This window comes from Armigeres subalbatus, chromosome 2 (assembly GCF_024139115.2).
Source record: "Armigeres subalbatus isolate Guangzhou_Male chromosome 2, GZ_Asu_2, whole genome shotgun sequence".
NCBI classification, from domain to species: domain Eukaryota; kingdom Metazoa; phylum Arthropoda; class Insecta; order Diptera; family Culicidae; genus Armigeres; species Armigeres subalbatus.
In genome coordinates, this window is record NC_085140.1 from 367,486,679 (window position 1) to 367,508,441 (window position 21,763).

A 21,763-nucleotide genomic window follows, 5' to 3' on the forward strand; every position below is an offset into this window, starting at 1 on the left:
TCTATAAAAAGTTCGATTTTTGAGTGAAATGATTGCCTTTCGGTACAACTTTGTTGTATGAGAAAGGCAAAACGCAAAAAAAGAGTTCATGAATTCGTGAACTGACAAGATCACTTTGCATTCTGAATCACGGTTTTGGGAACGACAGTCAGTTTTTTTTTGGAACGCTTAAATCACAATTCGGGCACACTTTTTTGCGTCTATTGGCATTTATTGATTCTTGAAAATTAAATAAATTTCCGTATATTTGCCTATAAATTTTACCTATAAATTTTTAAATTTTAATAAATAATAAAATAAAATTTAAACTGGTTCTAGTAAGAATAATAAATACGAACTTTAAATCGACGGTAGTCATATTTCAATGCTTTCATCTTCATAATCTCGTTGGTAAAGCAATAAAATAACAATAGTAAAAGGTTCAACCTCACTTACCTATCAGATACCATCGTCCGGTCTTCTCGTGCATCAGCGGCCCACCGGAGTCACCCTGGCAGGAATCCTTACCACCTCCCCGATAGCCGGCGCACAGCATCTCCGGATAGATGACCACATTGATTCCGTTCGACCGATGCCACCGCTCGCAAATTCTACGTCGGTCCATTCAATGCAAGATAAAGAAAGTTAAATGATTCCCCGTGGGCAAAACCCACCCCCATGTTTGATTGCGTAGTCTTTGTCGCACAAAAGTCTGTCTAAACTGGGCACATTGTTGTTAATCGAAGCTCACAGAACTCACCTGTTATCCAACACAGGAACGTCAACCGCCTGAAGCGTCTTTGGTCTCAGCCTCGAACCGGGATTGAGAGCACCCCAGCCGGCCGCCCAGCCGAACTTGCCTAGAAAATCTTCGTTCTTCTCCGGTAGACAGATGGGTGCTGCACGGGGACGGTGGTTTTCAGGAGGAGTGGTTGGTTGTTTTTTTTTCGTTGTTGTTTGTGGGTTGTTAGATTTGTTTTGGGAGGTATTCAACAAGACACGGGTGGTTTCGAGGAGATAGTGGTCCCGAAGGGGAAACACAAACACACCAGGTTCACACCGAGAAGAGGAAGGTTTTTAAGAAATATTCACAACAGTTTGAAAGTTTTTTTGTTTGGCGAGGTGTTGAGAATAAGTGAAATTGATGGCGGTTTTTTGTAATGCAAATAACAAGTGGAATGATGGAAAGTGCGAGAGTGAGAATGGTTATATGATTGATGAACATCGTCGTTTGAATAATATGGTGGTTTTAAGCAACATTTGTGTACAAAAATTTGGTAAATCCGTTGCGGAAATAAAGCGAACGATTGTGTCCCAGCTTCCCCCTAAGCGTTGATTTTTGATGAATTATTTAAATTAAATAAATTAAGAATTTTTGATATTTTTTGCTCAAAATTTAGGAATTTCATAACATTATTGTCTCTTCTTGCTGTCTATAGAACGTTTTCGGGTTACTTTTTACCCACAACAGTTGTAGTATTTAACTTGAACAGTCATCAAGTGGACTTACATATTCCTATAGTCTAACTGTCGTGAGCATGCGAATGATTAGAATTGTATGACTAACGGAATTATGTGTATTATTGAATACTAACGCAAATTAAATTAACCATAATGATGGAAATTTCAACAAAAATCTTGTGATACTAAACACTTCTGTCTAAATGCTTAAGATTCTGTTGATGATGTAGCAGCAAAAGAGGGGAAGCTGGGCCCTTCCGCGGGTGTCTTACCGATGTGTGGCATAAAGTGCACGGTTCGTTCCAGCGTGAGCACCGCCACGTCGAAGCGATCTGCCTGCGGGGTGAACTTGAAGTACGGATGGACGTTGATTGAGCGCACCCCGAACGTATAGGCCGGTAGCGGTTCGACGGCCGAGTTGATCACGTAGTCCCCGAGGGTCACGTGCACCTGACGCGGTGTCGCCCGGGCAACACAGTGTCCGGCGGTGACCACGTGGCGCCGCGATATCAGCGAACCCCCGCATCTGGAAAGCATAGATCTGTGTTTTAGACGTGCAAGGAGGTAGGATTTCGATTTCGTCGATGGGATCGAAATGGAAAGAGAGCAGGTGTTGGTGGCCCCATTAGAATTGTTCCCATGTCAGTCAAGTCGGGCCAAAATGGGGGTTCGGTGTATGGTCAGGGCGGAATGTATTCATCAGTGGTGATTGACAGAGGAAGGAAATGAAACAAAGAGGCGATCAAACCACCCGAATGGTGAATGAGAGTAAAATAGCAACCATACCAGGTGTCAAACGGAAAAGGGTGAACAAATCCCGATGTAAGTTAGAGCGTGATGAGTGAGGAGTTATCGTTGGATGGAAAGAAAAGGGGGGAAAGAGAATAATAAAAATCTTGTTAATGGATTAGTCTACGACGAGTTACGGAATAATTATTTGCATGTAATTGCCCGTTGCTGGCGTATGGCTTGACAGGGTCTTCGCTGACAAAATACTGACTAGTTAATCTATGTAATTGTTGACAAAACGAGATGTGAATTAAGATGATGTATGATGCTAAGGATGGAAAGGGACTTATTCTACTAATTATGTTAATTTTGCTTCTACTTGGACTAAGAATTATGGAGTACCATATGCTGCTTTTACAACTCATTGGCACTGAGAATTACACTTGATGTCCTCCTAATGCCCATACTACGTTAATTATGGTTGTTGAATAATATTTACTGGGACGGTATTATATGAGAACGATGAGTTTTATAGTAAGTTAAGATTAAGAAGTTAATTGAAATATTCGATTCCTTTCTAATTCAAATTTCAAACAAATTCACGATGCTTTGAAAAAAATATTGTTATATTCAAATTAATATAACCATTTGAACAAAAGTTATTGGAATATTAATAATATTTATCAAAACAGTGTAGAAAACTGAATCTATTACAAGTTGAACGTGGGTCGTGTTGTACAAATTTTGTCAAAGTGGAAACCTTGCGAATTTTTGAAGGGACAAACTTTTAAATTTCGGAAAAAATTAGTTTAGGAGATTCAGAAGAATTTCGCTTTGAAAATTGGAAAGGAAAATTCTATCGAATTTACGAAGGGAAATTCTTTCGAATTTTCGAAGGGAAATTCTTTCGAATTTCCGAAGGGAAATTCTTTCGAATTTCCGAAGGGAAATTCTTTCGAATCGAAGGAAATTCTTTCGATTTTCCGAAAGGAAATTCTTTCGAATTTCCGAAGGAAATTCTTTCGAATTTCCGAAGGGAAATTCTTTCGAATTTCCGAAGGGAAATTCTTTCGAATTTCCGAAGGGAAATTCTTTCGAATTTCCGAAGGGAAATTCTTTCGAATTTCCGAAGGGAAATTCTTCCGAATTTCCGAAGGGAAATTCTTCCGAATTTCCGAAGGGAAATTCTTTCGAATTTCCGAAGGGAAATTCTTTCGAATTTCCGAAGGGAAATTCTTTCGAATTTCCGAAGAGAAATTCTTTCGATTTCCGAAGGAAAATTCTTTCGAATTTGAAGGAAATTCTTCGAATTCGAAGGAAATTCTTTCGAATTTCCGAAGGAAATTCTTTCGATTTCCGAAGGAAATTCTTTCGAATTTCGAAGGAAATTCTTCGAATTTCCGAAGGAAATTCTTCGAATTTCCGAAGGAAATTCTTTCGATTTCCGAAGGAAATTCTTCGAATTTCGAAGGAAATTCTTTCTGAATTTCCGAAGGAAATTCTTTCCAAATTCCGAAGGGAATTCTTTTCGAATTCCGAAGGGAATTCTTTTCGAATTCGGAAAGGATTTTCTTCGATTTCCGAATGGAATTTATTTCAAATTACGAAGGAAATTCTTTTCGAATTCCGAATGGAATTTTTTTCGAATTCCGAAGGGAATTCTTTTCGAATTCCGAAGGGAATTCTTTTCGAATTCCGAAGGGAATTCTTTTCGAATTCGGAAGGGATTTTTTTCCGAATTCCGAAGGAAATTCTTTCCAAATTCCGAAGGGAATTTTCGATTTCGAAGGAAATTCTTTCGATTTCCGAAGGAAATTCTTTCGATTTCCGAAGGAAATTCTTTCGAATTTCCGAAGGAAATTCTTTCGATTTCGAAGGAAATTCTTCGAATTTCGAAGGAAATTTTCGATTTCCGAAGGAAATTCTTCGAATTTCCGAAGGAAATTCTTTCGATTTTCCGAAGGAAATTCTTCGAATTCCGAAGGAAATTCTTTCCAAATTCCGAAGGAAATTCTTCGAATTTCGAAGGAAATTCTTTCGAATTTCCGAAGGAAATTCTTTCGAATTCTTCCGAAGGAAATTCTTTCGAATTTCCGAAGGAAATTCTTCGATTTCCGAAGGAAATTCTATCAATTTCGAAGGAAATTCTATCGAATTTCGAAGGAAATTCTATCAATTTCGAAGGAAATTCTATCGAATTTCGAAGGAAATTCTATCGAATTTCGAAGGGAAATTCTATCGAATTTCCGAAGGAAATTCTATCGAATTTCCGAAGGAAATTCTATCGATTTCGAAGGAAATTCTATCGAATTTCGAAGGAAATTCTATCGAATTTCCGAAGGAAATTCTATCGATTTCCGAAGGAAATTCTTTCGAATTTCGAAGGAAATTCTTCGATTTCCGAAGGAAATTCTTTCGAATTTCCGAAGGAAATTCTTTCGAATTTCCGAAGGAAATTCTTTCGATTTCCGAAGGAAATTCTTTCGATTTTCCGAAGGAAATTCTTCGAAGGAAATTCTTTCGATTTCCGAAGGAAATTCTTTCGATTTCGAAGGAAATTCTTTCGAATTTCGAAGGAAATTCTTCGAATTTCCGAAGGAAATTCTTTCGATTTCGAAGGAAATTCTTTCGAATTTCCGAAGGAAATTCTTTCGATTTCGAAGGAAATTCTTTCGAATTTCGAAGGGAAATTCTTTCGAATTTCGAAGGAAATTCTTTCGATTTCGAAGGAAATTCTTCGAATTCCGAAGGAAATTCTTTCGAATTCGAAGGAAATTCTTTCAATTTCCGAAGGAAATTTTCGATTTCCGAAGGAAATTCTTTCAATTTCGAAGGAAATTCTTCGATTCCGAAGGAAATTCTTCGATTTCCGAAGGAAATTCTTTCGAATTTTCCGAAGGAAATTCTTTCGAATTTCCGAAGGAAATTCTTTCGAATTTCGAAGGGAAATTCTTCGAATTTCCGAAGGAAATTCTTTCGAATTTCCGAAGGAAATTCTATCGAATTTCGAAGGAAATTCTATCGAATTTCGAAGAAAATTCTTCCAAATTTCCGTAAGAAAATTCTTTCGAATTTCTGAAGGAAATTCTTTCGAATTTCCGAAGGAAGTTCTTTCGAATTTACGAGGGAAATTCTTTCGAATTTCCGAAGGGAAATTCTTTCGAATTTCCGAAGGGAAATTCTTTCGAATTTCCGAAGGGAAATTCTTTCGAATTGCCGAAGGGAAATTCTTTCGAATTCCCTAAGGGAAATTCTTTCGAATTTCCGAAGGGAAATTCTTTCGAATCTCCGAAGGGAAATTCTTTCAAATCTCCGAAGGGAAATTCTTTCGAATTTCCGAAAGGAAATTCTTTCGAATTCCGGAGGGAAATTCTTTCGAATTTCCGGAGGGAAATTTTTTCAAATTTCCCGAGGGAATTCTTTCGACTTTGCGGAGGGAAATTCTCTCGAATTTCCGGAGGAAAAATTCTTTACAATTTCCGAAGGGAAATTCTTTCAAACTTTCGGAGGGAAATTCTTTCGAATTTCCGGAGGGAAATTCTTTCGAATTTCCGGAGGAAAATTCTTTCGAATATCCGGAGAGAAATTCTTTCGAATGCCCGAAGGGAAATTCTTTCGCATTTCCAGAGGGAAATTCTTTCGATTTTCTGGAGGGAAATTCTTTCGATTTCGGAGGAAATTCTGAATTTCCGGAGGGAAATTCTACCAATTCCGGAGGAAATTCTACCGAATTTCCGGAGGGAAATTCTACCAATTTCGGAGGAAATTCTACCGAATTTCCGGAGGAAATTCACCAATTTCGGAGGAAATTCTACCGATTCGGAGGAAATTCTACCGATTTCCGGAGGAAATTCGATTTCGGAGGGAAATTCTACCGATTTTCCGGAGGAAATTCTACCGAATTTCCGGAGGGAAATTCTACCGAATTTCCGGAGGGAAATTCTACCGAATTTCCGGAGGGAAATTCTACCGAATTTCCGGAGGGAAATTCTACCGAATTTCCGGAGGGAAATTCTACCGAATTTCCGGAGGGAAATTCTACCGAATTTCCGGCGGAAATTCTTCCGAATTTCCGGAGGGAAATTCTTTCGAATTTCCGGAGGGAAATTCTTCCGAATTTCCGGAGGGAAATTCTTCCGAATTTCCGGAGGGAAATTCTTCCGAATTTCCAGAGGGAAATTCTTCCGAATTTCCGGAGGGAAATTCTTCCGAATTTCCGGAGGGAAATTCTTCCAAATTCCCGGAGGGAAATTCTTCCAAATTTCCGGAGGGAAATTCTTCCAAATTTCCGGAGGGAAATTCTTCCGAATTTCCGGAGGGAAATTCTTCCGAATTTCCGGAGGGAAATTCTTCCGAATTTCCGGAGGGAAATTCTTCCGAATTTCCGGAGGGAAATTCTTCCGAATTTCCGGAGGGAAATTCTTCCGAATTTCCGGAGGGAAATTCTTCCGAATTTCCGGAGGGAAATTCTTCCGAATTTCCGGAGGGAAATTCTTCCGAATTTCCGGAGGGAAATTCTTCCAAATTTCCGGAGGGAAATTCTTCCAAATTTCCGGAGGGAAATTCTTCCAAATTTCCGGAGGGAAATTCTTCCAAATTTCCGGAGGGAAATTCTTCCGGGATTCTTCCGAATTTCCGGAGGGAAATTCTTCCGAATTTCCAGAAGGAAATTCTTTCGAATTTCCCGAGGGAAATTCTTTCGAATTTCCGGAAGGAAATTCTTTTGGATTTCCGGAGGGAAATTCTTTCGAAATTCCGGAGGAATATTCTTTCGAATTTCCGGATGGAAATTCTTTCGAATTTCCGGAGGGAAATTCTTTCAAATTTCCGGAGGGAAAATCTTTCGAATTGCCGGAGGAAAATTCTTTCGAATTTCCGAACGGAAACTCTTTCGAATTTCCGGAGAGAAATTCTTCCGAATTTCCAGAGGGAAATTCTTCCGAATTTCCAGAGGGAAATTCTACCGAATTTCCGGAGGGAAATTCTTCCGAATTTCCGGAGGGAAATTCTTACAAATTCCCGGAGGGAAATTCTTCCAAATTTCCGGAGGGAAATTCTTCCGAATTTCCGGAGGGAAATTCGATTCCGGAGGAAATTCTTCGAATTTCCGGAGGAAATTCTTCCGAATTCCCGGGAGAAATTCTTCCGAATTTCGGAGGGAAATTCTTACGAATTTCGGAGGGAAATTCTTCCGAATTCCCGAGGGAAATTCTTCCGATTTCGGAGGAAATTCTTCCGAATTCGGAGGAAATTCTTCCGATTTTCCGGAGGGAAATTCTTCCGAATTTCCGGAGGAAATTCTTCCGAATTTCGGAGGAAATTCGAATTTCCGGAGGGAAATTGAATTTCCGGAGGGAATTCTTCCGATCTTCCGGAGGGAAATTCTTCCGAATTCCGGAGGGAAATTCTTCCGAATTTCCGGAGGGAAATTCTCCGAATTTCCGGAGGGAAATTCTTCCGAATTCCCGAGGGAAATTCTTCCGAATTTCCGGGGGAAATTCTTCCGAATTTCCGGGGGAAATTCTTCCGAATTTCCGGGGGAAATTCTTCCGAATTTGCGGGGGAAATTCTTCCGAATTTCCGGGGGAAATTCTTCCGAATTTCCGGGGGAAATTCTTCCGAATTTCCGGAGGAAATTCTTTTCCGGAGGAAATTCTTCCGGAGGAAATTCTTCCGAATTTCCGGAGGAAATTCTGAATTTCCGGAGGAAATTCTGAATTTCCGGAGTGAAATTCCTCCGAATTTCCGGAGTGAAATTCCTTCCGAATTTCCGGAGTGAAATTCGGAATTTCGGAGGAAATTCTTCCGAATTTCGGAGAAATTCTTCCGAATTCCGGAGGAATTCTGAATTTCCGGAGGAAATTCTTCCGAATTCCGGAGGAAATTCTTTGAATTCCGGAGGAAATTCTTCCGAATTCCGGAGGAAATTCTGAATTTCCGGAGGAAATTCTTCCGAATTCCGGAGGGAAATTCTTCCGAATTTCGGAGGAAATTCTGAATTTCCGGAGGAAATTTCGAATTTCCGGAGGAAATTCTTCCGAATTTCCGGAGGAAATTCTCCGAATCTTCCGGAGGAAATTCTGAATTCGGAGGAAATTCTTCCGAATTTCCGGAGGGAAATTCTTCCGAATTTCCGGAGGGAAATTCTTCCGAATTTCCGGAGGGAAATTCTTCCGAATTTCCGGAGGGAAATTCTTCCGAATTTCCGGAGGGAAATTCTTCCGAATTTCCGAAGGAAATTCTTCCGAATTTCGGAGGGAAATTCTTCCGAATTCCCGAGGGAAATTCTTCCGAATTCCCGAGGGAAATTTTTCCGAATTCCCGAGGGAAATTCTTCCGAATTCCCGAGGGAAATTCTTCCGAATTCCCGAGGGAAATTCTTCCGAATTCCCGAGGGAAATTCTTCCGAATTCCCGAGGGAAATTCTTCCGAATTCCCGAGGGAAATTCTTCCGAATTCCCGAGGGAAATTTTCCAAATTTCCGAATTTCGGAGGGAAATTCTTCAGTATTTCGGAGGGAAATTCTTCCGAATTTCCGAGGGAAACTTTTCCGAATTTCCGAGGAAATCTGAATTTCCGGAGGAAATTCGAATTTCGGAGGGAAATTCTTCCGAATTTCGGAGGAAATTCTTCCGAATTTCTCCGGAGGAAATCCGAATTTCCGGAGGGAAATTCTTCCGATTTCCGGAGGGAAATTCTTCCGATTCCGGAGGAAATTCGAATTCCGGAGGAAATTCTTCCGAATTCGGAGGAAATTCTTCCGAATTCCGGAGGAAATTCTTCGAATTCGAAGGAAAATCTTTCGAATTTCCGGAGGGAAATTTTTCCGAATTTCCGGAGGGAAATTCTTCCGCATTTCCGGAGGGAAATTCTTCCGCATTTCCGGAGGGTAATTCTATTTGCGGAGGGTGATTCTATCGAATTTCCGGAGGGAAATTCTTTGAAATTTGCGAAGGGAAATTCTTTCGCATTTCCGAAGGGAATTTTTTCAACTTTCCGAAGGAAATTTTTCCGACTTTCTGAGAGGATTTTTTTTTCGACTTTCCGAAGAGATTTTTTTCGAATTTCCAAAGAGAATTTTCAAGAATTTCTTAAGGAAAATTTTTCCAAATTTCCTAAGGAATTTTTTTCCGAATCTCCGAAGGGGAGATTTTCTCTATTCGAACTTCCAAAGGGTTTTTAAGTTTTTTTTCAAATTTGCGAAGGGGGTTTTAAAAGTTTTTATTTAATTAATTGCATATTATTCGGCAACTCGGCCGTACGAAAACCATTTTTTTTGTAAAATATCTTGGCTGTGCATATGCACAGCACATGTTTCGAAATGGACAAAATGATATGAAATTTGCGAAAAAGAATTCACGTGTGTTGGAGGGACTCGAACCCTCAACCTCCTACTCTCTAGATAAGCGTGATAACCCCTACACAACAAGATCACTTAAAGGTCACGCTTGCGGAAAAGCCATCAGAATCCGAGTACCAACCTCCACCGCGGTTAGCTTTCTTTTTTGAATATTGAATATCTTTCGGATGCACCGATTCACCGTCATTAGTCGTCTGATTACACGCGCCCGCACTCGTAAGGCAATCAAACTCATCAAATGCTTCAGCCAAGCAAGCCTTTGGCACAGCAGAGTGCGATTGATTCACATTCTATACCAGTCCGCCCAGCCCGTTGTTGGGGGGCATGGAGTGCGATCCTCTCTTGTATAATAAACAATGTGCACTCGCTGGAATGTGGATATACAACAGTAAAGCACATGTGGAGATTGGACAAATCAAGCATCCGAAAGATATTCAATTTGCAAAAAAGAGAGCTAACCGCGGTAGAGGTTGGTACTTGGATTCTGATGGCTTTTCCGCAAACGTGACCTTATCACGCGTATCTCGAGAGTAGGAGGTTGAGGGTTCGAGTCCCTCCAACACACGTGAATTCTTTTTCGCAAATTTCATATCAATTTGTCCATTTCGAAACATGTGCTGTGCATATGCAAGATATTTAAGTTTTTTTTGTTAGTTCTCCCGTATTTCTTTTCGCATATCTAAGTAAATTTCATTGGAAATTTGACGGGGAATTCTATCGAATTTCCACGGGAATGTCTTTTGCATTTCCAAAGTTATTCTCCTTAACTTCTCTGTGAAACTCTGCTGAATTTCAAAGGAAAAGTTCCCTTAAATATTTTGGGTTATTTATCCTATTTTCCACACGGCTTGAATGTTTTTTTGGGGACCGATGTATCAAATGAGTTTCGTGTTATTCAAAATCCTAATCCATCCACAGTAAAAGCATGAATACATCACGTTCTACAATACGAGGTCTACAGTTAGTCATTGCATAGGAAATACGTATGATACAGAATTGTACAAATTGTCTACAACATCTATTTTCTAGTTGTCAAATTTGTGTAGATAAATCTTCCAAGAAACGAAATGACTTGCACTGAGAATGTGCGTCCCAGTCTATTCTGACTTGTTCGTCAGCCGATTTTTCGGTTCCGATCCCACCTCGTCGTGGAATTCCCTGCAACACATTTTGTTCATCTCACTAAAAGTCCTGCCGTCCTCCGTCTATTGCACCGGGACGACGTGCGTGCGTCGTTTACAGTTCTGTTTCGTTACCACCTTACTGTCTTAGAGAGTTTACCGATTTCGCGGCGCGATCCTCGATTTTTGTTTTCGAGTGTCGGGTTTTTTTTTTCTTTTGCCAGTCCCACGTTACCTCGATGAGCCTATTCGAATATAGGCTTGCCAGGGGAACGAACCGAAACCGGCGTCGTCGCCGCCCACGATTCGCCGCTGGGCCGTTTGCTTCGCTAGCGAGATACCGCAGCCTGGAAATAGAGGGAAGAAAAAACGGTGGGGAATATCCGGTGTTAGAATTTCATGAATAATACTTAATTGATATTCGTCATTATAGTAACTGGAACTATGTATAATAAATAGAGGGGGGAAATAAGCAAACAAGCGAAAACACAAAACAAACATTCTGAAAAAATGGAACAATACAATGAGCTGAGAATGAACAGAAGCTGTTGAGTTTCATTTGGTTAGATGGAGTTGACAAGTGTAATGGTATATATGTGTGAGTGAGGATATTTCATGCAACAAGTGTGTTTGTTATAGTGTTACAAGTGTGGGTGTGTCAAATATAGTTAAGGTCAATTTGGTCAACTACTGAATCGAATTTACAATAAAGCCAGTTTTTTTTTGTTGTAGAATTGAATGTACATTTGTTTAAGGAGAATAATTCATATATGAACAATAGGATTAACAAGTACAAATTTGGAAATAATTGTACAATAGTAGCAATAGTTAACTAAGATATTAGAATAAATGGACTTAGTACATACCGTATTTGGGATAACTACCTCATTCAAGCATCCTTGCATTTACCTATAAATCAATCGAATTCTATAGATCAATCAATCAATTGCCTTGGGAAAGCGTAGATCTACAGACAGTGTAAACCAAATTGACTCGAAACTATTTGGTACCGGAAAGGTGAGTAAGAGTTCGTTTCCAAAAGTTTAACCGGAAGTGCAGGTAGGTAGGTGGGCAACGAACGCGCGTTGGTTACGGGTTCGACAAATCTTCCAAATTAGATTTAAGGCTGTAAGAACAAGAGTAAGTGGGTGTGTGTAGGGTTGGATTTTTAGTGGCTAGGATACCAAACGTTACGAAAGGTGGTAGTGGGGATTGTTACTCAGTACAACAGAAACAGAATCAGTGGTTTTGTGGAGGTAGACTTCGAAAATGCAGATAACCTAAAGTAAATCAAATGATTGAAGGTGTTTAATTATATTGCGAATCCGGGAAGTCAAGTCATTATTGTCCAATGGAACTTGTTTAACAGTAGGACATTGTAGAATAGAGCTTGGAATACAGCTCTTTAAAAGTTGAGAAAACCTCGTTTCGTAGGTAGTTGTCTGCTTCCTTTTACCACAGCATAAGACATCCAAAAGCTTAAAATGTTTATACGATATTTTGAGTATTAATTTAAATGAGATACAAACTGCGACAAAAAATTATTATAGGCCGATAGTAATTAGGGTCTTTTTCAAGCGTTCTGGCAATACTTCACTTCCATTTTGGGTATTCGGGAGAACCATGATCACAATAATCATTTGCACTTTCAGAACTACTACGCGTTAAAGACTCAAAGATAAAGATAGCACTATGTTGACAATGGTCATTCGTAGCGTCTAGAATACTGGAGTCGTGAGTACGAGTTCCACACCACCCAAGCAACCAGAAGTTCAGATTGTACTTAAATTTGTTGCTAACCGAACCAATTGGTTCACTTTTGGTTCACATTCACACCTAAAAATAATCCTGTAATTTTAGGTGCTGTGACACCAACATGCTCTGAGCGTCATTTTTGACGTAAAATTAGGTGGTACTTTAATTTTACATTACAACCTTATGGACAAAACAATTGATTGATCAGAACGAGAATCGAACATAAGTCCGCTGAGTGATAGCCCAGCACGCTACCACTCAGCTATCTCCGTTTCTTGAAAGAGGGATGATCGAAGTAAAACTTGTTCCACGATTTGCACTGAACAAGTATTTCACTGCATCAAGTCATTAACTGCTTGTGCGTTAGGTGCGTTGCAGCGGGTGCTGTGTTTAGGTTCCGTGACATGTAATTTTAAATCATCTGACATTGAAAAATATACGATTCTGTTTATGTCATGTGGTTTTGTGTCATTTTATTGAAATACATCACCTGTAATATTCATAATTTTTTGGTGTGCAGTTCAAAGCACCTTAACGAAACTTCAAAGTTCACTTTAGCGCTCCGCCATACAAAACATTACTTAAAATGCGAACTGATTAGCCAAAATTATTACTTCTCATTTATCATTCTTATTGCTCACTGTGGGAGGTTTAACATAAAAGAAGAAGTGATTTTTTTTAGTTAGACGTGAGAAGTAAGTAGTGAGTACACACCAAAAAATTATGAATATTACAGGTGATGTATTTCAATAAAATGACACAAAACCACATGACATAAACAGAATCGTATATTTTTCAATGTCAGATGATTTAAAATTACATGTCACGGAACCTAAACACAGCACCCGCTGCAACGCACCTAACGCACAAGCAGTTAATGACTTGATGCAGTGAAATACTTGTTCAGTGCAAATCGTGGAACAAGTTTTACTTCGATCATCCCTCTTTCAAGAACGGAGATAGCTGAGTGGTAGCGTGCTGGGCCTCACTCAGCGGACTTATGTTCGATTCTCGTTCTGATCAATTAATTTTTTGTCAATAAAGTTGTGATGTAAAATTAAAGTACCACCTAATTTTACGTCAAAATGACGCTCGTATATGTTGGTGTCACAGCACCTAAAATTACATGATTATTCTTAGGTGTGTAGAGTGAGTTGAAGAATGTGAAATGTGGTAAATTTTTATCAGGGCTTCAGTACATTCCGTCGAATGACCTTTACTCGAATCACGTTTCCCGTATGATTTTTTTGATCACCGTTGCACAATGGGAAAAAATGTCCATAACACGAATGCATTCAATATTTTGGTTCGGTATGGGCGGACTGTGCTAAAATTTTTACACAAATCGTAGAACTTTCTGGGGAATCGTGCAACGGTGGTTAAGCTCACTACACGAAACTGAAAGATCTTGGTTTACCACAATGCCCCTTATTTGTTATGTAATTTGCAGTGTTGGTAGAATCATGTTCAAAGCTCACTCACCGAATCCTCATGCCCGAGCTGACTCGCTTGCGATTCTGCAGGGAGAGCATCGCGCATGAGTTTTTCAAGCAAGATCGCATCGTTTTGCGCATTCGCCGAAAAAATGATTTCGCTCCAAAAAGTGTCAAAACCCAATCAAAGCGTAGTTTATTTTTACGTATGAATTTTTTATCCATTTCTTTATGTAAAGAAAGTTATTTCGATGTAATATGCAAATCGCGAGTCGAATCATGAACGATTCTCTGGGCCATGAGCAAGGATGTTATCGATCATTTAGTAATTTGCGTTCGACCATTTAGTAGTTTGTTAATAACTCATTCCAGAAGCAGAATTTCAAAATGTGTTGTATGGTGGACTTCTAGTGCGAAGGTTTCTCTACAATTCTGCCTAAAGGTTCGTTGTTTGAATTCCATTGGTAACGGAGTTACAACTATTGTTTCAGTAACTTAGACTAAAAGATAACGAAATTCCAACCATTTAGTTTAAGTTACTGCAATTAACGCTATAACTTTGTTATTAGTTGAATTCTAACAACGAACCCATAAGACAGAGTTGTAGAAAAACCTCCGCACTAGAAGTCCACCATACAACACATTTTGAAATTCTGGTTCTGGAATGAGTTATTGACAAATTACTAAATGATCGAACGCAAATTACTAAATGATCGATAACATCCTTGGCCATGAGTCGGGTGGGGTTTGCCTCGTGCTTGATTTGAATCGTGGATGAGATTTGAGAATTTGAGTTTTTACCAACACTGGTAATTTGTCAATAATCGACAAAACATGACCTCAAATTCTGCCAAAAATCGTGTTATATGATCTCTGTCTACAGCACGATGTTGGGAATTGAGATCTTGCTGATTTTACCCTATGTTCTCATGTTCCATAAATTGATTACTAATAACCTCACCCGGCCCTCTTTAGCCGTGCGGTAAGACGCGCGGCTACAAAGCAAGACCATGCTGAGGGTGGATGGGTTCGATTCCCGATGCCGGTCTAGACAATTTTCGGATTGGAAATTGTCTCGACTTCCCTGGGCATAAAAGTATCATCGTGTTAGCCTCATGATATACGAATGCAAAAATGGTAACTTGGCTTCGAAACCTCGCAGTTAATAACTGTGGAAGTGCTTAATGAACACTAAGCTGCGAGGCGGCTCTGTCCCAGTGTGGGGATGTAATGCCAATAAGAAGAAGAAGAACCTCACATTACTAGTCTGATTTAGAATTTTCCAGGGATTCGAGTGGAGTGGTGTTATTTTTGTTCACCGCACGACTAAAGAAGCTAAAATATTGCTCATTTTAACCCACGTTTTATTATTTTCTACTATTACCCAAAAGGCCAAGGTCTTCCGGAAAACACAACTAAAAGGGCCATTAGGGTAAAACGAGGTCTTGCAAATTCGTGCAGTGTGCTTAAACACCTTTGCACAATTCCCTAGAAAGTTCTTCGATTTGTGTCAAAATTTTAGCGCAATCCACCCATATTGAACCGAGATATTGAATTTATTCTCGTTAAGGACATTTTTTTCCCATTGTGCGTTGTGATATGATAAAACACATGTTTAAGCAACGGACATTGAAAAATGTCCATCGATAGATTCCGATAATCCGCAACAGTTATCAGTCAGCTTTCGTTTGCCAGTCTCGGAAATATTGTCGTCTCAACGTAATCCGAGCCGTTCAGAGGATTTCAATGCAGGACGTTTGGAAAAGAAAGCTGACTTATAAATTAACTGTTGATCATATGGCCATAGCTGAATTTCAAAAGGGAGTCTTGCGAACTTTCCTTTTTCGATCTTTTATTAGCGTTCATTCATCACCGATCATACCATAAGCAAATAAATCATCGAAGGGACATTTGGGCGAATGAACATTCGGTCGAATTAACATTTCGTCGAAAAGAACTGCAGCATAGAGTTTCTTATTATTCTCATTGATACTCATTCTTTTTTGCAGCACACTACGGGAATGTAACTTTAAACTACGCAGGCACCTGGCTTCATCAGCTACATTTATTTTTGACGATATCCTGTGACACTCGTTTGGTTCAGTTGTCTCCAGCAGTTCACTGACTCGTACCCCGAAAAGCTGACTATATTCCGATGATCAGAATTAAGCCAGCAAAGAACATCATCTGAGTCTGACCAAAAGAATATTTGTGTAGATTTACGTATGTGAGTCTCTATAATCTCGGTTGCAAACGGACTCCAATCACTGCCGCCTGAAGCTCCAGCCTGGGAACCGACACGTAAGTAAGACATGACAAGTAAGATAAGCAACCGCCTCAGATTTGTTTTCCGATGCATCAACGAATACGTGAAGCTGCAGAACATTGTGTACTCCGTTGCCGGTACTAAGTCGGTAACACCTGGGAACGCAGACAGTTTCCATATTCAGTAGAACTCGTACCAAGGCTGTCACTTTTCGCACTACTCGGGCTTGACACGATCATCCCATTCAACACCACTGCGCCAAATCTCCTGAAGAAGTATTTTCAGAAACATGAGAAAGTTTGCCAACAGTCTCAATGGGTCAAAAATCATCATAACAATGCTCAAGATCTACCTTTTTGTTGGTATGATCCGACCTTTAAGTGAATCGGCGTCGATTCTCGGAGAAACTTTGAAGGGTGTACACCGTTCCCATTTCACTCGAAAGGTTCATAATTTTCTCTCCAGGCTCCGCTTCTAGCTCACGCAGTACTCGCTATGAGTTAAACAGCCAATTGCGTATCTTGAAGCCAGCCGCAGCGTGTACAAAGCTGACATCTTTCACTAGCTCAACCGCATCTTCTTCCAACTCCTCACTAGACGACATATCATCTACGTTTATTTATTTATTATCAGACTAAGGCCGGAGTGGCCTGTGCTGCACATAAAAGTCTTCTCCATTCAGCTCGGTCCATGGCTACACTTCGCCAACCACGCAGTCTGCGGAGGGTCCGCAAATCGTCCTCCACCTGATCGATCCACCTTGCCCGCTGTGCACTTCGCCTTCTTGTTCCTGTCGGATCGTTGTCGAGAACCATTTTCACCGGATTACTGTCCGACATTCTGGCTACGTGCCCGGCCCACCGCAGTCTTCCGATTTTCGCGGTGTGAACGATGGATGGTTCTCCCAACAGCTGATGCAACTCGTGGTTCATTCGCCTCCTCCACGTACCGTCCGCCATCTGCCCCCCACCATAGATGGTACGCAACACTTTCCTTTCAAAAACTCCCAGTGCGCGTTGGTCCTCCACGAGCATCGTCCAGGTCTCGTGTCCGTAGAGAACTACCGGTCTTATAAGCGTTTTGTAGATAGTCAGTTTGGTACGACGGCGAACTCTATTCGGTCGGAGCGTCGTACGGAGTCCAAAGTACGTACGATTTCCAGCCACTATGCGCCTCCGAATTTCTCTGCTGGTATCGTTATCGGCGTTCACCAGTGATCCCAAGTACACGAATTCTTCAACCATCTCGATTTTGTCACCACCGATAAAAACTCGTGATGGGTGGCTTATATTGATCTCTCTTGAGCCTCTTCCTATCATGTACTTCGTCTTCGACGTGTTGATAACTAGTCCAATTTGTTTAGCTTCGCTTTTCAGTCTGATATAGGCTTCCTCCATCTTCTCAAATTTACATGCCATGATATCAATATCGTCGGCGAAACGAAATAGCTGGACGGACTTCGTAAAAATCGTACCACTCGTGTCAATCCCTGCCCTTCGTATTACTCCCTCCAAAGCGATGTTGATTGACAGACACGAAAGACCTTTCCGTAACCCTCTGCGCGTTTCGAAGGGAATCGAAAATGTCCCTGAAACTCGAACTACGCACATCACCCGATCCATCGTCGCCTTGATCAACCGTATCAGTTTATCCGGAAATCCGTTTTCGTGCATTAGCTGCCATAGCTGGTCCCGATCGATTGTATCATATGCGGCTTCGAAGTCGATAAATAGATGATGTGTGGGCACGTTGTATTCGCGGCATTTCTGCAATACCTGACGTATGGCGAACACCTGGTCTGTGGTAGAGCGTTCACCCATAAATCCCGCCTGGTACTGCCCCACGAACTCTCTTGCAATTGGTGTTAGTCGGCGGCATAAAATTTGGGAGAGTACCTTGTAGGCGGCGTTCAGCGGTAGTTGCTACAATCCAGCTTATCGCCCTTTTTGTAGATGGGACACACGACACCTTCCATCCACTCCTGCGGCAGAACCTCATCCTCCCAAACCTTGGTAATCACCCAGTGCAGCGCTCTAGCCAGTGCCTCCCCACCGTGTTTAAACAGCTCTCCTGGTAGTTGGTCAACTCCAGGGGCTTTGTTGTTTTTCAGCCGGCCGATCTCCCCCTGGATTTCCTGGAGATTCGGAGCCGGAAGTCACATGTCCTGCACGCGTGCTCCTAGGTTCATTATCATACCGCCACCGTTGTCTGCCATATCGCCATTCAGGTGCTCTTCGTAGTGCTGCCGCCACCTTTGGATCACCTCACGCTCGTTTGTAAGAAGGTTTCCGTTTATGTCCTTACATATATCGGGCTGTGGCACGTGGCCCTTACGTGAACGGTTCAACTTCTCATAGAACTTTCGTGCGTTATTAGCGCGGTACAGTTCCTCCGTCTCTTCACGGTCTCGATCTTCCTGCTGGCGCTTTTTCCTCCGGAAAATCGAGTTTTATCTGTTCCGCGCCCGTTTGTATCGTTCCTCGTTCGCCCTCGTGCGGTGTTGCAGCAATCTCGCCCATGCTGCATTCTTCTCCTCAACTAGCTGCTCACATTCGCCGTCAAACAAGTCGTTTCTCTGATCCGGAGTCACCGTGCCTAGTGCAGCGGTTGCGGTGCTTCCAATGGCGGATCGAATATCTCTCCAGCCATCTTCAAGAGATGCTGCGCCTAGCTGCTCTTCCGTTGGGAGTGCCACTTCCAGCTGCTGCGCGTAGTCTTGGGCTAGTCTACCGTCTTGTAGCCGCCCAATGTTTAGCCGCGGCGGACGACTCCGACGCGTGTTGATCACCGTCGAGAGTTTTGAGCGCAGACATACTGCAACGAGGTAGTGGTCGGATTCAATATTCGCACTGCGCATAGAACGCTTCTTTCTCGTCGTCGGATCTCCCTTCGTGTGGGCAGTGCACGTTGATGATGCTATAGTTGAAGAAACGGCCTTTTATCCTTTTAGCTTGCAAATTCTTGCGTTGATTGGCTACCACCCAATCACGCGTTGGCGCATCTTGCCCAGCTCTATGAAGCTGGTTCGTAGCTCGTTGGTGGTGCCACAGCTTTCGTAGAAGGTAGCCGCTCGATGCCCGCTTTTCCACATTTTCTGCCTTGTCCTGCAGATTTCCTGCAGCGCTACGTCATCGAAGTTGCGGGGATGTAATTCATCGTAGATTATCCTGTCGCAACCTGCGAAGCCTAGCGATTTGCAGTTCCATAATCCAAGCTTCCAATCGTGATCCTTTATTCGTCGCCTAAATCATTGCCGATTGTATCAAGTCGTATTATTTTCTGTGTCGTTCGTAATGGTTGTTTTTAAAGGCAGCTTATTGGGCCTGCGCAAACCTTTTGTCTCGTCGGAGGGCCGTCGTGTCAGGTCTGTTTAGCGTCCCACCTAACACCAGGACTTGGGCTTGTGCGCTTTGAGCGGTACACGGACGCTTTGGCGGATCCTACTTGCGGATTCATGCAGCTTTTTATAGATGTTTAACAGGGCCCACTGTCAAACCCCACCACATCCTAGGCAGGCGCCACAACTCGCAGATGGCCTGGGGAGGGATCGTCAGGCCCTTGGACATAGTCCCTGCTGCCCCCTCATCTACGTAGTGCTCTTGAATTATCGCTTCAGCCGCCCGTGGCAACTGTTCACAAAACCTTTCAGCATTATGATTTTTATCGTATTACGCACAGCTTGGCGAGCAAGTAGCTCCGAACGTCATCACCTTCATTCCTCTCGACAGCTCTTTCGTATGACCGTCTGCATGGTTTGCTCGTTTCGAATCGAGGTGCGCAATGCCACCCCAGTTTACGGTTTTGTTCACCGTCACGCCACAGGAACCTCTGACACTGTTGATCGATTTTGTTTACCATCACTTGGTGGAACATTTCTCGAATATCCCCTGTAATGGTGATCCGAAATTCGCGGAAACGGTGATCCGGACCGGCGAGTGAAAAGGAATTCAATAAAACTCCGGCCACCTTGGCAGCTGCATTCATTACTATGCGTATTTAGCCCGGCTTGTTCGGATTCACCCCCGGAAATATGGGAAGGTACCAGACACGAACGAATCTCTGTGATAATCGGCTCTCCGTCAGCTTCTCTATGTAACCACGGTGTCTACGTCGTTCTGTACACAACATGGACACATTCGCTTCCTCCCTCTCTGCTGTCTGCATGACCGAAACGAAAGTTGTGATGTGACTTGACTGGAAAATCGTTGAAGTGTTGATAGCGTCTTGTCAATTCATCCATTTCAAGAGTTTACCGAATAAAGCAAGATTGTTTACCGTGTGCACCTTCGGGATCCAATTTGCATTCGATTTTGCACTCCAGAAATTTCCAACGGCAGCTTAACGATGTTCGTTTCTGGCCGTTGGTGATCTGCTGTCCCTGTGCTGTGAACAAACTGTGTTCCATCAGCGTTGTTGATGATCTGTCGTCCAAAAAGGCGAAGGTGAAAACAAATTTTCTTCTCCCGTGAATAAGGACCGGAACGTAGACCATTATTTCATCTTCTCGGATAGTCTTAGTTCTATCTATTATTTTTCTGGTTTTTAGCCATTTTTTTCAGCAAAATCTACTAAAAAGTCATAGAATAAGCCCTCTAAACATCCTAGTATCAACCGGAGACGAGCCAGCCTCGGGCTGAAAGTCTCCTTAATAAAGACACAAAAAAAAAAAAAAAATCCTAGTATCAATGACAAAGTGGTAGGTAATAGTCTAAAGAAGCTATTCACGACTAATGCTTCTACTATGTGGAGTTAAATTGATGCATTCAGACGACATTTCTATGAAAAAGTCTTAAAAATCACAAATATCGTTTGATGCACCTCTAAATCTACATGGATTTGGCTGAAAATTGGTCAGGAGACTCCATTTAAGATACTCATTGAAATAGAGGAGTGGCACTTTGAATCTGGAATACTTTTGAAAATGGTGAACAGGTCTAATAACTACACACGATGCCTCCACAAGCGTACCAAGCCAAACACTAAAATCTGACAGTGTAATTACTAGCAATGTTAGCCCAGTCAAGCTTGATAGTTGGCGGCAATCTTTCAACAAGTTCTCGCAGCAGTGCCACGTTGCACAAGTGTTCGATAGGCCACGATAGTTGTACTCATATTCTGGACTGCAACACCAAAATCGATCAGAGTTCCAAGTTTCTCCGTCTTCGGCGCTGCCATCTCCCGAATTTTGTATTCTAGTGAGTGCACGATTATTTCTGGACGACCGAACAGTGTACGCAGCGTACTGATAACTCCTCCAAGTCCAGCTGGGTATAACACCCGACTCCTTACAACCTCGAGCGCCTTTCCTTTTAGACTTCGCTGAAGCAGAAGTAGATTCTACTAGTCGCTGAAGCCGCACATTCTTGTCGTGCTTTCATAGGTGGCAATAAATAACGGCCACTCCTTGCGATTGCCAGGGAAGAAAGGAAGCTCCTTCGCCACTGCATGACGTGCAGCAATTTGATTTTTGTCTAGCTTATTGGAAAAAGTTACTGAGGGAAGTCCATAGGGGTGACTAGGATCAAACGGATCTGCATCAACATTTAAACCATTGTTACTCCTCGATATTGGCTCTCTGGTGCTCGAGTTTCTCTCGACATAGCCTCCCCAATCGCGTAGTAAATGGATTTTTTTTAAATGTTGCAAATATTGCAACGAA

At 41.8% G+C, this 21,763-nt stretch overlaps 1 protein-coding gene across 8 annotated transcripts in view; it reads right to left on the bottom strand.

Annotated features, from left to right (window-relative positions):
* The window catches only part of LOC134213035 (serine proteinase stubble), a 205,805-nt gene that overhangs the window by 17,554 nt on the left and 166,488 nt on the right, over nucleotides 1–21,763 (bottom strand). For 6 of the 8 annotated variants that reach the window (XM_062691520.1, XM_062691519.1, XM_062691522.1 and 3 more), the window contains 4 exons: nucleotides 10,886–10,997; nucleotides 1,713–1,981; nucleotides 740–878; nucleotides 436–590 (listed from right to left, as the gene is read on the bottom strand). In XM_062691520.1, coding sequence (XP_062547504.1) covers nucleotides 436–590; nucleotides 740–878; nucleotides 1,713–1,981; nucleotides 10,886–10,997 — 675 coding nt within the window. The remainder of the gene's footprint in view (nucleotides 1–435; nucleotides 591–739; nucleotides 879–1,712; nucleotides 1,982–10,885; nucleotides 10,998–21,763) is intronic. The other 2 variants (XM_062691527.1, XM_062691524.1) reach the window with 1 other exon arrangement.